Raw genomic sequence first — 14,974 nt, forward strand, 5'->3', positions numbered from 1 at the left:
CACAGATGGGGAAAAAGGAGGAACAAATGAGTGGAGGAGAACAATGATTGTGGATTTTGGGAGTTTCACAAGAAAGTGTTTGCTGGTGGACTGCGTGCCCTCTGGAGACACGTAGGAGGGGGGAGGATGGGCAAAACGCAGAGAGGGCAGAGGGTGAAGAAGACAGAGAGAGACCACTGAGCGGTCAGCGATAGCAAAGTGATAGGGCCATAGACACAGCTTCGTCGCAAGAGATTCCAATGATCTTGAAGGCCTTGGTTTCCATGGCATCAAGCTGAGCAAGATTTGAGGCAGGGGAGCCAGACCAGAGGGGAGAGCAGTACTCCATCAACCTGCAGATGAAAGCCTTGTCGGTGAATTGGGGCTCATTTTGTGTGCACACAACCTCTGCAAAATGGACTTCTCAGGATTCCCAAATTTGATATACGATGGCAGACCTCATGGGTGGGGTGGTAAAAAAAAGTTAATGGTTGAAGGCACAGAGGAAAATGGGGCTGAAGAAACAAGAGGAGGGTGGATGAACAGAGCGTATCGGAGTGAAGAGGTTTTGGGAAATAAGCTTTGTGAAAACGAAAAGAAAGACATGTCGGTGAAGAAAAAGAATGAATGGATTGAATGAATGATTCATTCATGCCGGTCATTCATTCATTCATTCAATTAAGTAGTAACAGCGCATGGGAGACTGAGTTCACTTTCTTTTCATACTGTTGTTATTGGGTTTTCTTGGGGGTTTTTTGGAGTTCAGAGTTTTTTCCTTGTTTGTAATTTTATGGAGCGAGTAGTGGAAAAGGATTCAGCTGAGGGAGGAACAATACCTGGGGCAAAAGGAGTGAAAATGAAGCATGTGCGATCAAAAACGGAGGCAGAAGGAACAACTCGACCAGCAATTCAACACAAGATACAGTTTGGCACAGAAAAAGTGGACAAAAACATGACCAGAAGCACAGGAATGACACTAAAAAAGTAAAACACAATGTATCATGTCCAGGGAACTTAGCTTTGATGAAGTGGAAGGAGGAACTGCTGATCTGACGACGTCCGTGTGCAGTAAACCCCGAAACTAAAAGTACTTCCTACTGTCACCTTAATCTGGTTCTGTGCTCCAGCAGCACCATAAGCACCCTGGTACTCGCACAGAGCTGTGGTCTGGAATACGTTGTTCGTAATCGCATTTCTCAGTGTACAACCTGTTATACGGCAGACAAAAGGGAATGAAAATGCTGGCTCGCGTGAGATGCAGCTCAGATCTGAGATTTAAATAATACATTTTTAATGCTGTGCATTTATTGAGCTAATTGACTGTATTAGCACACTTATTTTATAATAAATCGTATTATCATTACACTTCGGATGAACAAATTGTGCTTTATGAAAACATGTTTTCCCTAACAAATTCGAACCAAACTGATCGCTGCTTATTTCATAATAATTTGTTGAATTACTTGTTAATTATTGTTATTACTTGTACATAATTACTTGCAAGTATTAAAATGTGCAGTAACCGGTGTGTACCCCGGTTTAGAATAGGTACACCGTATCCCTGCGTGTCGAAAGAGGTGACTAAAAGGGTTGGCGTCAGGAAGGGCATCCGGCCATAAAAACATTGCCTCAAAAAGAGAACCATGACAATTACAACTACATATGGGCAGGGTACAGCCCGGAGTGAGTGAAAGGTTGATGATGGTGAAAATGATGATTGGAAAGCTCTTGGTGAACATCATCTCGGGGTATGCTCCGCAGGTTGGTCGGAGCGATGAAGAGAAGGACAAGTTCTGGTGTGCTATAGAGAAGCTGATGGAAAACGTGAAAGATGAGGAAGTTGTTGTGGGAGGAGGAGACCTAAATGGACATGTGGGAAGGAGTATGGATGGTTTTGAGGGAGTTCATGGGGGTTATGGATATGGTGTGAGAAATGGAGAAGGTGAAAGGATTTTGGAGTTTGCTGATGGAGCTGATTTGTTGAATTGCAATACTCAGTTCCAGAAAGAGGATAATAAGCTTGTTACATACACGTCAGGTGGGTCGACGACAACCGTTCACTACCTGCTGGTGCATAGGCGAGATAGGGGGCACCCCCGGGACACAAAGGTGATCCCGGGGGAGGAGGCTGTTTCACAGCACCACTTGGTTGTCTGCGACAAGGGTGAAAGGTGCGAGGAGAGCTCGGCGGGTGAAGTACCAACCGAGAATGAAGGTGTGGAGGTTGAAAGACGTGACAGTGAGGGAGGCATTAAAAGAGAGGCTGAATATGGTCGAGGATGATGTGGTTGAGCTTGAAAGTGGTTGGATGTCAATGAAAGATAGTCTGTTGGGAGCCGTTGGTGAGGTATGTGGATGGACAAAAGGACCACCGAGGCACTCGGAAACATGGTGGTGGGATGATGAAGTTGGAAAGAAGATTGACGAGAAGAGGAAGAAGTTCAAGGAGTGGCAGAAGGCGAAGGGTATGGGGGCAGAAAAGGCAGAGCATGAAAGTTATAAGGCAGCAAAGAAGGCTGCAAAGAAAGAGGTAGCAAAGGCACAGGAGGCATGTTGGAAAATGTTCGGAGAACATTTGGATTTGGAAGAGGGTCAGAGAGCAGTATTCAGGATTGCAAAGCAGATAGCGAAAGAGAGGTGTGATGTGATGGGGGTGAGTTGCTTGAAGGATGAAGTGGGACAAATTGTTGTGGACCCAGATGGAATTAAAGGAAGATGGAAGAGATATGTGGAAATGCTGTTGAATGCAGAGAATGAATGGGATGGCAACACAGAGAGTAACCCAGTTTTAGGACCGGCAGAGAAGATAACCGAGAAGGAAGTTGAGGAAGCGATAAAAGCAATGAAGAGTAGAAAAGCGGGAGGGCCGACGGGAGTTGTGGGAGATATGTTGAAGGCAGCAGGAAGTTGGGGTGTGAAGAGAATGACAGAGATCTGCAATCTGGTGGTGATAGAAGGCCGCATTCCAGTGGATTGGGAACTGAGTACCCTCGTCCCTCTATACAAGGGGAAAGGTGACCCTCTGGACTGTGGCTCGTATCGAGCGATAAAGTTATTGGAGCATGGAATGAAGGTATTGGAAAGGGTGTTGGAGAGGAGGATAAGGAAGAAAGTGAAGATTGACGAAATGCAGTTTGGATTTATGCCAGGAAGAGGAACGACAGACATGCTTTTTATTGTGAGGCAGTTGCAGGAGAAGTATATGGAGAAGTGGAAGAAGTTGTTTCTTGGGTTTGTTGATCTGGAGAAAGCATTCGATAGGGTTCCACGTGAAGTAGTGACATGGGCATTGTGGAAGTTAGGAGTGGAGGAATGGTTGATCAGAGTGGTGATGGCAATGTACAAAAGAGCGCGCACAGCTGTCAGGACGAAGGACGGGAACAGTGGTGAGTTTGATGTGAAGGTGGGAGTGCATCAGGGGTCGGTACTAAGTCCACTGCCATTTGTAGCTGTGATGGAGGTGCTGGCTCAGAACGTAAAAGAGGGTTTACCGTGGGAGTTGTTGTATGCAGATGATCTGGTGTTGATTGCAGAAAGTATGGATGGACTGAAGGAGAAGATGAACAAGTGGAAGAAATGTATGGAGACAAAAGGTCTGAAGGTGAATATCGGAAAAACGAAGGTGATGGCAAGTGGTAAAGCATGTGGTGGGGTGGAAAGAACTGGGAAGTGGCCGTGTGCTGTGTGCAGGAAGGGTGTCGGAGTGAATTCCATTCAATGTACAATGTGCGCTGAGTGGGTTCATCAAAAATGTAGTGGCTTGAGAGGGTCATTAACCAGTGTGGCAGCTACATTCAAGTGTAAGGTGTGCACAGAGGGAGCTGCAGATGGAGGAAATGTTGAGTTGGATCTTGGAGACGGCGTGAAGCTGGAAGGTGTGAAAACATTTTGTTACCTTGGAGACATGCTGAATGGAGAAGGTGGATCAGACTCGGCAACGGTTGCTCGAGTGAGATGTGCATGGAAGAAGTTTCGGGAACTGAGTGGCGTGCTGACGAGGAGGGGAGTGTCGTTGAAGCTGAAGGGAAAGGTGTATGCTGCATGTGAGAGAAGTGTTATGATTTATGGGAGCGAGACATGGGTAATGAACGTAGAGCAGCAACGAAGGCTGGAAAGGGTGGAAATGCGAATGGTTAGGTGGATGTGTGGAGTATCGTTGAGAGAGAGGAAGACAAATGATGAATTGCGAAAGATGATGGGAATAGAGCCTGTGATGGATGCTGTGAAGAGAAACAGGTTGAGATGGTTTGGTCATGTGTTGAGGAAGGATGAAAGTGACTGGTTGAGAAGAGTGATGGAAATGAATGTAGAAGGAAGTAGAGGACAGGGAAGACCGAGAAAGACTTGGCTAAAGATGGTCGAAGAAGAAATGAGGGCAAGGGGGTTAACAAGGGAAGATGCAGAAAATAGGGCAAAATAGAGAACATTGTCATGGGGACCGCAAGGCTAACCCCCGCTCTTGCAGGGAAAATGGCCTTAAAATGCCTGTTGTTTGTTGTGTTGTATTACAGACTTGGCATTTAATATGGAATTTTTTTTTTGTGGGGGTGAACTTACTTTTCAAGATGTCTTAGAACCAAAAGTTCATTGGAATTATGTTGAAATTATTCCAGATTTTGTTTATGTGACCTTTAAAAGAAACAAAAACCACATTTGACATTTCGAAACAAATAAATTGATCCTTGAAAGTGATGTAAACTAATATCGAACTCAATTAATGGACAGTACTGTGTTAAACTTCTGTACGTTTTCCAGAAGTATCTCTTTATTTTGCACGTTAGCCAAATTTCTTTTTAACAAAAACAAAAGTTAAATTACGACTGGGATTACGGACAGTAAAATTACAGTTCAGTACTTCGTGTAACCCCCACGAGCATTCAGGAGAGCACGTACACGTTGAGGCATGCTGTTCACCAGATTTGCCAAGGTTTGGACAGGAACCGCTTGCCATGCAGTGACAATAGTCTGCTGCAATTCACGCACAGAGGTCGGCTGCTGGTCCAAGTGGTCGATTTGACGCGTTAATTCTGCCCACAAGTTCTCTATCGGATTCATATCCGGGGACATGGCAGGCCACTCCATATGCTCTACACCACGGTCAGCAAGAAAGTGTTGGTTCATGCGAGCACGATGAGGCCGTGCATTGTCATCTTGGAAGACAAAGTTTCCTCGAAAGGCTGCACGAGCAAATGGAAGCAATGTTTCTTCCAGAATGGCCCTGTGCTTGAACTGGTTCAGGTTTCCATTCAGAACAACCAGGTCAGTTTTGCCCCCTGCATGAAAAGCAGCCCAAACGGTCATCCCACCACCTCCAGCTTGGACTCTTGGCACTATACAATCTTTGTTGTAGGCTTCATGCACTTGTCTGCCCACTCGGACGTGGCCATCTTGACGATAGACCAGAAATCTAGACTCGTCACTGAAGATCACGTGATTCCAGTGTCCTGGCTGCCATTGACGGTGCTCTCTGGCCCACTGCAATCGGCGCTGGCGGTGTTGTTTGGTCAGGCATGGCTTTCTCAGGGGACGCCTGGCACGATAGCCTGCTTGAACCAATCGTTGGTTGACTAGCCTTATGGATACAGGCACATTTGTCAGTTGCTGCCACTCAGCCTCAAGCCGATTAGCTGACTTGGTACGGCCATTGCGGACTAACCGGTGCAGCTGGCGATCATCCCTCCTTGTGGTTCTGCGGGGACATCCTGGCCTCGGTATTGGAGTAGGGACACCCCTCTGAGCATTTCGTTTCAGGATCTTTGACACCTGACCTTGAGTGATGCCATACTGCCGAGCAATAGCACGCTGTTTCATGCCGTAATTTCGTAAAGCCACCACTCCATGACAAACAGCATTGTCGAGTTGACGGACCATCTCCAGAGGAAGCGGCAATAACTTTTGAAGACGTGCAGCAGTTGTTTTCCACTAATACAGAACGCAACAACCCTTGTATACCCGACTGTGAAGCCAATCATCAAATGCACATGTCCGTACATTTTGCCACACCACCTGTGATATAATCCTGTTGTTGACTTCTTGCTGCAACAGACAATCAGTGACATGGTTCTTTTAACAAATAAATCACCAAAGTGTAAAAGAAACTCACCAGATTGATATACTGAGTTAAGAAAGTAAACCCAAGTCAAGAAAATATATATATTCCATATTAAATGCCAAGTCTGTAAAATGTGCAGTAAGAGGAGTCGGAATTGTGAACGAAGCAGAAATATTTTTATTAGCCCGTCCCCTGCACAGCAGGAGACGAGGTATCGTAATCACTTCTGTGTATCTATTTGTCTGTCTGTGTGTGTGTCTGTCTGGGCCGTAACCAGGGGAGTCAGGTGGGTCTCTGCCTCAGGGCCCGAGCTTCTCTTGTCATTTTTTTTTTTTTTAACAGTACAGTGAAACCCCACATCGGCTCATCCTCATTTCCTCATCGTTACATTTAAACCCAGAAGCTGATTTTGCTTTCCTTGCCGGTTTTCTTGCCAGAAACAAAACAGCATTTACCGCTGTTAATGGTACAGTTTCAAACTTTACAGAAAATTGCTATTAACCAGAAATGTGCGTTGACCAGAAGCACAGGAGTTAAGAGTTTGTATCCTCTTTGTACCCAAAATAAATGGGTTTGTATCCTCTTTGTCCAAAAACAAGACCGAAACCGAAAGTCTAACAGCAGTTGGGATTGCGTGGCCGGGCTTGTAATATATTATAAACCACAAACACACATGATTAGCTTTTTTAACAGTCGCTAATGCTGTCTACAACATTAAACAAATAAATTTGGAGGAATCCACTTTTACTTTTACTTACGTGAGGTAAGTTTTACTTACAGAACTGAGGGGAGATCCACTGTAATCTATATACCCCACCAGGGTTGGATTAATAACATGCTATTAAAAAACCGAGCTGAATTTCTTATTTCCGCGGTTGTTCGGACCGTACACCACTTATTATTGATTCATGAACCATACACCGCTTCAATCCATTAACTTTGTATTCACGACATGGGGATTAAAGTGTTATGGTCATATTTACTATATTATTAGCTCACCTGGAACGAGTTCAGGGGAGCTTATGCGATGGCGCATTGTCCGTCTGTCAGTCCGTAAACACTTGAAACTTCTTCTCTGAAACCGCTGATGGGATTGCGACCAAATTTGGCACAAATTATATTTGTTGTGTTGTGACTAAATTTTGTTCACGGCATTTAAAAAATCAGGGTCTAACGTGGTTTAGCGGGATCAAAGTGGATCCAGGTTTGACCCCCCAAAATAGGAATTTGCTTTTTCCTCTGAAACTACATACACTATTTCGATGAGACTTGACCACAACCTTCATCACCCGTGCTGTACCAAAGTTTTTTCACGGCACTAAGAAAATCAAAGTCTAAGGGAGTCTGGGGGGGTCAAAGTGGGTCCAGGTTTGACCCTCCAAAATAGGTATTTGCTTTGTTTTCTGAAACTACACACACAATTTTGATGAAACTTCACCACAACCTTCATCACCCGTGATGTACCGAAGTTTGTTCACGGCATTAAAAAAAATCTGCCCCTTTGGGAATATATGGGGGGGGGGGGGGGGGGGTTCCCCCCAAAATAGGTATTTGCTTTCTTCTCAGAAACTACGCACAGAATTTTTATGAAACTTGACCACAACCTTCATGTACCAAAGATGAACCAAATGATGTTCCAAAGTTTGTTCATGGCATTAAAAAATGTACAGTATACTGTTTATTCTACCAGGTGAGCACCAAGGGTATTGCCCCTATGTTTATTATTACTGTTATGAAATCGATACTACTGAAACGATACACTACTGTATTAAGAAACCTGGGCTTAATTTGTCCGAAATGGCCCGAAGGTGAGGCATGAAGCCTAAGGCCTGTACGTACCATTTTGTTGGAAGAGCCGTAACACCGATGCTTTTGATATTTGATGGTCATTTTAACAATCAGTTTGTTTGTGTTTCACACAGAATGAAAATCGTAAAGGTAGAGCATGGCGATTGTGATATATGACAGGGTCGACAATATGTTCGGCCTGAACAAAATTGGAATCAAAATGCCGGAGTGTGGAGAGTCAGCCGCCATACCACCCTAATGACATCAGATGTAATCACATCACACTTGTCATGTGACCAGATCCTCAGCTCTGATTGGTATACATTTGAGGGGACATACATACAGACGGACAAACACTGTTCTAGATGGATTTGCCCTATGGGCTACGCCGTAAAAATTATTAGCCATCTTCTCAACGTACTTTTTTCCAATCTTATGGAGAAAGTGTTCAACAGTCGAGGGTGCGAATTGACTCGATCTGTCCAAACGTCCCGCTATCTCCTTTATTTTCGATCATACGGCTAGATAAAAGTGACAATTTTTTTTTTTTTTTTTTTTGTTTTTCATTGAAGAAAGTTCCTTAAAAGGTTATAAAAGAGAGAAAGGTCCGGGTGGGAGTGGGGGTGGGGGCCCCGAGGTTGTTTGCCTCGGGTCCCGTGCTGGCTCCCTACGCCTCTGGCCGTAACTCTTTACCATTTGAGCTATCGGCATCACATTTTTACCAAATCTTTAATGTGATAATACAGAGAAGGAAATTAATAATTTTGTCAAAAGGTCAAAGGTCAGCGTCACATAAAATCATTAATTTTAATCCAACTGACGTAAAATTTAAATTTACCATTTGAGTTTTGTCATCAAATTTTCACCAAAGCTTTATTAAGAGAATTTGGAGAAGGCAAAGTAATAATTTGGTCAAAAGGTCAAAGGTGAGCATCACATGAAATCGTCAATTTTCATCTGATTGACCTGAAAATTTAAGAATTTGCATATTGGGTCACCGAGTTGGTTCACCAATCAAAAGCAACAAGGGGATTTTTTTTAAATATCAACAGGTCAGAGGTCAAGGCTGCATAAAATCATAAATTTTCATTATGTATTTTTTTTAAAAACTGTTTTCGTTATTTTGAGCGTACAAAAGAAGAAGTCTGAATACAAACGGACACAGATGGGCTTTCCATTTTCACATGATTTCTTGGTTCCCTTTGTGATGAAAAACGAAAAACGTATGAGTGAAGCGAATCAGCATGAACATGTATGCCATATAAGAAGAAGCACTCGTGAAAGAAGAAGCCGTCAAAGCACTCGTTCAAAAAGCACTCGTTCGTATCATTGTTTCCGCACACAGTTCATGTTAATTTTGACTCTAAATGAGGATGCACACAGCAGTAAAACGTCAGTGTGCTCTTACATTCCTGCTTCACTCATTTAACCCGCTTCTGGTCACATGCATAATATAGTCTTCCACATGGTCTGCATCACAAACATGACATGGCCTGTATTGCCTTCCGTTAAATTGCAAGTGCAGCATCAAAGAAAAGCTTGATTCGGAGACTTGGCTCCTCGCACACAGATTGGCGACACCCTCAGAATGTAACGGCTTGTGGTTTGAATGTAACGGCAGAATGTAACAATGTAACCTCAGAACATGTAACAAGGTACAACATGCCATCTTTTGAAAAGGGTGTGGGTACCACCCACATCAAGCTCTTTCGGCCGAGTGAAATCTTTCGCCTCAGTTTTCTGATTGTTGGGTGAGTTTTTCCAAGGTTTATGGTAAAGGTGGGTTTTCACGGGACACGCGAACGGTTCGCGAAGGATGCGAATGTCGAAAAAATGGCAAAGTCCAACATTCGGAGAAGATTTTCTCCGAATGTGTCGCGACAATGGAGCCGTAAACTATTCTTGCGCAGTTTGTGCGTAGTTCTCACAACGTATGGGTGAATGTCGTGTGTAGCATTGCCGAACTATGGCCAGTCCACATACACGAAGAACACGCGACTAAAATGCGAACAACACGAATGTTGGACGAATCTCGGGCAACATTCGTGCGGACATTTCGCGACACATGCAAACTTTTTGCGCATATTTCGCGAATAATGAACGTCGTGCGACATTCATGCGAAATTTGTACATATGTCGCGCGATTAGCTTGCGACCGGCGATCCGACCGACACTTGGGCAGTATATAAATGCCTTGAAATGTATTGCCAGCAGTTCTTGCCCATAGGTCAGTAACAGAAGATGGACCAGCAAGCTCTGAAATCTGTCCTGTCCATTGATGAAGAGGAAGCTTTTGATATTGAAGAGGAAGCTATCTCTGAGGGCCTTTCACTCACTCACCGCAGGCAGGTAGGTGGTCTTTCTGTCTTCTACCGACTCCTCTCCGGCCTTGCTCCCCCAGCTCTCTCTGTGCTCTGTCCCCCAAATATTCCTACAGGTCGCACAAGATCTGCCAGCAAGCCTCTGATGGTTAAACTGCCGAAATCTCGGCTCTCTGCTCACCTTCACTCCTTCATTCCTCTTTTCTCCCGCCTCTGGAACAAACTCCCACACTCCCTTCAATCCCACTCCTCCCTCCAGGTCTTTAAAACAGCTGTTCACCACCATCTCCTATCTTCCCCCATCCAAAACCTTGATCTTTTCTACCCCCACTAATTCACCCCAGATCCACCCTGTTTGTAATTCCAACTTCTTTCCTGGTAGTCCTGGCAGTGTCCATATGTTTTATGCCTCTCCCACCCCCTTTCCCATGCCTCCCCCCCAAAGCCCTCTCCCTCCCACAGATCTCTCGATGTCTCCATGTCTCTCGGTTCCTGCTCTCAAATGTTGTGTTTGTGTCCTTCCCCCTCTCTCCCCATCTTGTCTACCGCTCCCGATGTTATTTGTTTTATGTGTCGGTTTGTCTTTCTGTGTGATAAATGTTAGCTCTTTCACGAGCCTCGATCTTGTATACAAAAAAAAAAAAAAAACACTCTGCTGCTTGTTGCTGTGGGACTGTGTTGGAAGCGCAAGTGTGAAGAAGAGGAAGGAAAGGCACCAGAGAAAAAGAGAAAGCAGTATGTAAAGACTGTGTGGGTCCACAACTGGTTGCTGGAGCAGCAGAGACTTCAGCATGGTTGGTACGGACAGCTCATGGAGGCACTGGAAGAAGGAGACCTGACAACATACAAGAGACTGCTCAGAATGGATCCTGACCTCTTCAGGGTACTGGTGGACAGACTCACTCCCCGACTGCTGAAGCAAGACACCAAAATGAGGAAAGCTCTACCTGTTGGACTCAAGGTTGCCCTGACACTGAAACTGTCGGAATCTGTTTGGGGTTTAACGAAGATTTTGCGAACATCACGCACGTCGTGAGTAGGTCGTGCGCATATGACGAAGCTTTTTAGACATTTTTGAGAGCAAATCACGACCCGGGATGCTGGAAACGTTCGCTATAAATTTCAAACATTTTTGAAATACCCGCCGAACAAAAAACGACTCCTGCGAACAATCGACGACGCTTCCGAACCCCCGCGCATGTTTGGCGAACTTTTGGAGCCTAAAATACGAATGTTGGACTTTGCCATTTTTTCGACATTCGCATCCTTCGCGAACCGTTCGCGTGTCCCGTGAAAACCCACCTTAAGGAGTGATGTGGAGGGGCAAATAGCAGTAGAGGGTGACAAATAGAGTAAAGTTGCACCTCGATAATGAGCCTTAGGCCTACTTAATGATGTTTACCTCGTATGTCTATGGAAAATGTAGAATGTTGACATCTCACGTTGTTTTGTTTCAGATGCTGGCTCTTTGGAGTTTCGGTAATGGAAGTTCTGATTCCATCTCGTTTGGAAGAGCATTGTGGATACAACTACAACAGTGATTTCAGCTTTAATTTGCTCCTTCAATGGGCATTAGCCATGTCATTCCATCCTTACTTGCACCTTGCTTGTATATAACTTATAAATATTAAAAACAGGACAATGCAACATTGGTTTATTGTGAATAAATGTTTTCGTATAAAGTTGTGTAATAATACGTACTGTTGTGTCCAGAGTGTGTAAAAAGTTTAGTTGCCTTTCGACACCATTTTGTCGAGAGGTTTAAGGAAAGCCATTTCAATGGACAAGAGCTTCAGCACATTAATGGCAATAATAATAATATAATAATAATGATAACAAGAATTATAACAACAATAATTATAATATTAAAACTGCACTATTTATAATTTTGTACAAATTGATAAGGGTTAAATAAATGATGGGATCAATGATCGCAAATGTACATTGGAGCCACCAGGTGATGGGAAATATGGTGCCATTGATTTGAATTGACGTCACCATTTTGATATAAGCGATGTGAGACGTGAACAGATAAACCGACCTCTGAGTGCAATGCCTTTCAACCCTCCTCCTCCCCCCCCCCCCCCTCCCTCATTTCCATGCAATGACTGAATTAAACAATTGCTTTTAACCATTTTGTGGTTGCCAAATTGTTTTCTCTTTCTTTCTCGCTCTCCATCAAAAAAAAAATAATAATAATAATAATACACCACATGACCAAAAGTATGTGGACACCCAAACATCACACATCTTCCAAATTTCTTCTGCCTCTGGAACAAACTCCCTCACTCCCTTCAATCCCACTCCTCCCTCCAGGTCTTTAAAACAGCTGTTCACCACCATCTCTTATCTTCCCCCATCCAAAACCTTGATCTTTTCTACCCCTGCTAATTCACCCCAGATCCACCTTGTTTGAAATTCCAACTTCTTTCCTGGAAGTCCTGGCAGTGTCCATATGTTTTATACCTCTCCCACCCCCCCCCCCCCCCCTTCCATGCCTCCCCTCCCAAAGCCCTCTCCCTCCCACAGATCTCTCGATGTCTCCATGTCTCTCGGTCCCTGCTCTCAAATGTTGTGTTTGTGTCCTTCCCCCTCTCTCCCCATCTTGTCTACCGCTCCCGATGTTATTTGTTTTATGTGTCGGTTTGTCTTTCTGTGTGATTAATGTTCGCTCTTTTACGAGCCTCGATCTTGTATACAAAAAAAAAAAAAAAAAATCATGGTCATTAATATGGAGTTGGTCCCCCCCCCTCCCCTCCCCTTTGCTGCTATAACAGCCTCCACTCTTCCGGGAAGGCTTTCCACTCGATGTTGAAACATTGCTGCGGGCATTTGCTTCCATTCATCCACAAGAGCATCAGTGAGGTCAGGCACTGATGTTGGGCGATTAGGTCTGGCTCGCAGTCGGCATTCCAATTAATCCCAAAGGTGTTCAATGGGGATGAGGTCAGGGCTCTGTGCAGGCCAGTCAAGTTCTTCCACACCGATCTCCACAAACCATTTCTGTATGGGCCTCGCTTTGTGCATGGGGGCATTTTCATGCTGAAACAGGAAAGGGCCTTCCCCCAAACTGTTGCCACAAAGTTGTCAGCACACAATCGTCTCGAATGTCATTGTATGCTGTAGCGTTAAGATTTCCCTTCACTGGAACTAAGGGGCCGAGCCCGAACCATGAAAAACAGCCCCAGACCATTATTCTTCCTCCAACAAACTTTACAGTTGGCACTATGCATTCAGGCAGGTAGCGTTCACCTGGCATCTGCCAAACCCAGATTCGTCCGTCGGACTGCCATATGGTGAAGTGTGATTCATCACTCCAGATAACGCGTTTTCCCCTGCTCCAGAGTCCAATGGTGGCGAGCTTTACACCACTCCAGCCGACGCTTGGCATTGCGCATGGTGATCTTAGGCTTGTGTGTGGCTGCTCGGCCATGGAAACCCATTTCATGAAGATCCCGACGAACAGTTGTTGTGCTGACATTGCTTCCAGAGGGAGTTTGGAATTCGGTAGTGAGTGTTGCAACCGAGGACCTTGTGTGGCGCACCACTTTGCGGCTGACCTGTTGCTGCTGCTAGACGTTTCCACTTTACAATAACAGCACTTACAGTTGACCAGGGCAGAAATTTGATGAACTGACTTGTTGGAAAGGCAGCATTCTATTACGGTGCCACGTTGGAAGTCACTGAGCTCTTCAGTACGGCCCATTCTACTGTCAATGTTTTTCTATGGAGATTGCATGGCTGTGTGCTTGATTTTATATACCTGTCAGCAATGGGTGTGGCTGAAACAGCCGAATCCACTAATTAGAAGGGGTGTCCACATACTTTGGTCATGTTCTGTGTGTGTATATATATATATATATATATATATATATATATATATATATATATATATATATATATATATATATATATTGTTGCGGATCTCTCCGTCGGCCTTCTTCCCCTTATCAAGGGGGGATCAACCCCCTTGTCTTTGACTGACCGACGTGAGTCCTGAAGTTGCACAGCTACCCCCGAAGAGGCAGGTGCACAACCTCGTTCGTAACCGCGGACAGATGTTAATTGCTGAGCGGTCTAGCAACCGCGGCACGAACCATTAGCAGAGACTAACCCGATCCTGAACGTTGGCCAAAATCGCGCCACAGGTTTTCAATGAGGGAAATCACAAAAACGACGGATGTGAAGAAGAAGAAGGCAAAAGTAGGAAATACCAAGATAATTTATTACTACTATTTACAATTCAAAAGAAAACAAGGAGGAGGAAGGATAATAAAATAAAGGCAGAAAGAGGGACGGACCAGAAGGACACAGTGCAACACTAGCTTAACTAAACGGTCTTACTTCACTCCAGGACAAGACAAAAGACAGACTACAAGCACACTTACATGGGGGATGAAGGCAGGAACGAAGGACTGGAAGGAGAGGAAGGTTCAGCTGGAGCAGAGGAATGGCTGGACAGACGAGGCGGGATCACAAGGCAGGGAGGATGCGGGTGGTTGGTATGATCGCGGCCCGAGTTGAGCAGCCGCCGACTCTCCTCAACCGTCTCTCGTACGGCGACGTTGCTTTTGGCTGCAGCTGCCGTCACCTCTCAAGCTGCCATGGTCAAAACGGCGATGGTCTCCAAGCTCGTTGGTTCGTGGGGGCTCCCTTGGTCATCCACTTCCTCAATCCTCTCAGGTGGGGGTGCGTCGCGTGCTTCCCAAAGACTCATCTGCCGCATCCCTCAAAAGGCTCGCGCGGGCGCTTTTATATCGCGCCTCGCGATCAACCCGCGCCACGCCCGTGCTGGTATCTCACCAGTCCTGATTGGCGGGTGGGGGCTCGCTGG

General features: G+C 45.0%; 1 protein-coding gene across 1 annotated transcript in view; it reads left to right on the top strand.

Moving 5' to 3' along the window:
- Positions 1-12,285, top strand: part of LOC137430810 (receptor-type tyrosine-protein phosphatase beta-like) — a 45,285-nt gene extending 33,000 nt beyond the window's left edge. Inside the window, exon 13 of the mRNA XM_078782224.1 lies at positions 11,598-12,285. Coding sequence (XP_078638350.1) covers positions 11,598-11,623 — 26 coding nt within the window. The 3' untranslated portion in view covers positions 11,624-12,285. The remainder of the gene's footprint in view (positions 1-11,597) is intronic.
- Positions 12,286-14,974: the final 2,689 nt, after the last annotated feature.

The sequence above is a fragment of the Myxine glutinosa genome, chromosome 7 (genome assembly GCF_964187855.1).
Source record: "Myxine glutinosa chromosome 7, kmMyxGlut1.1, whole genome shotgun sequence".
NCBI lineage: Eukaryota > Metazoa > Chordata > Myxini > Myxiniformes > Myxinidae > Myxine > Myxine glutinosa.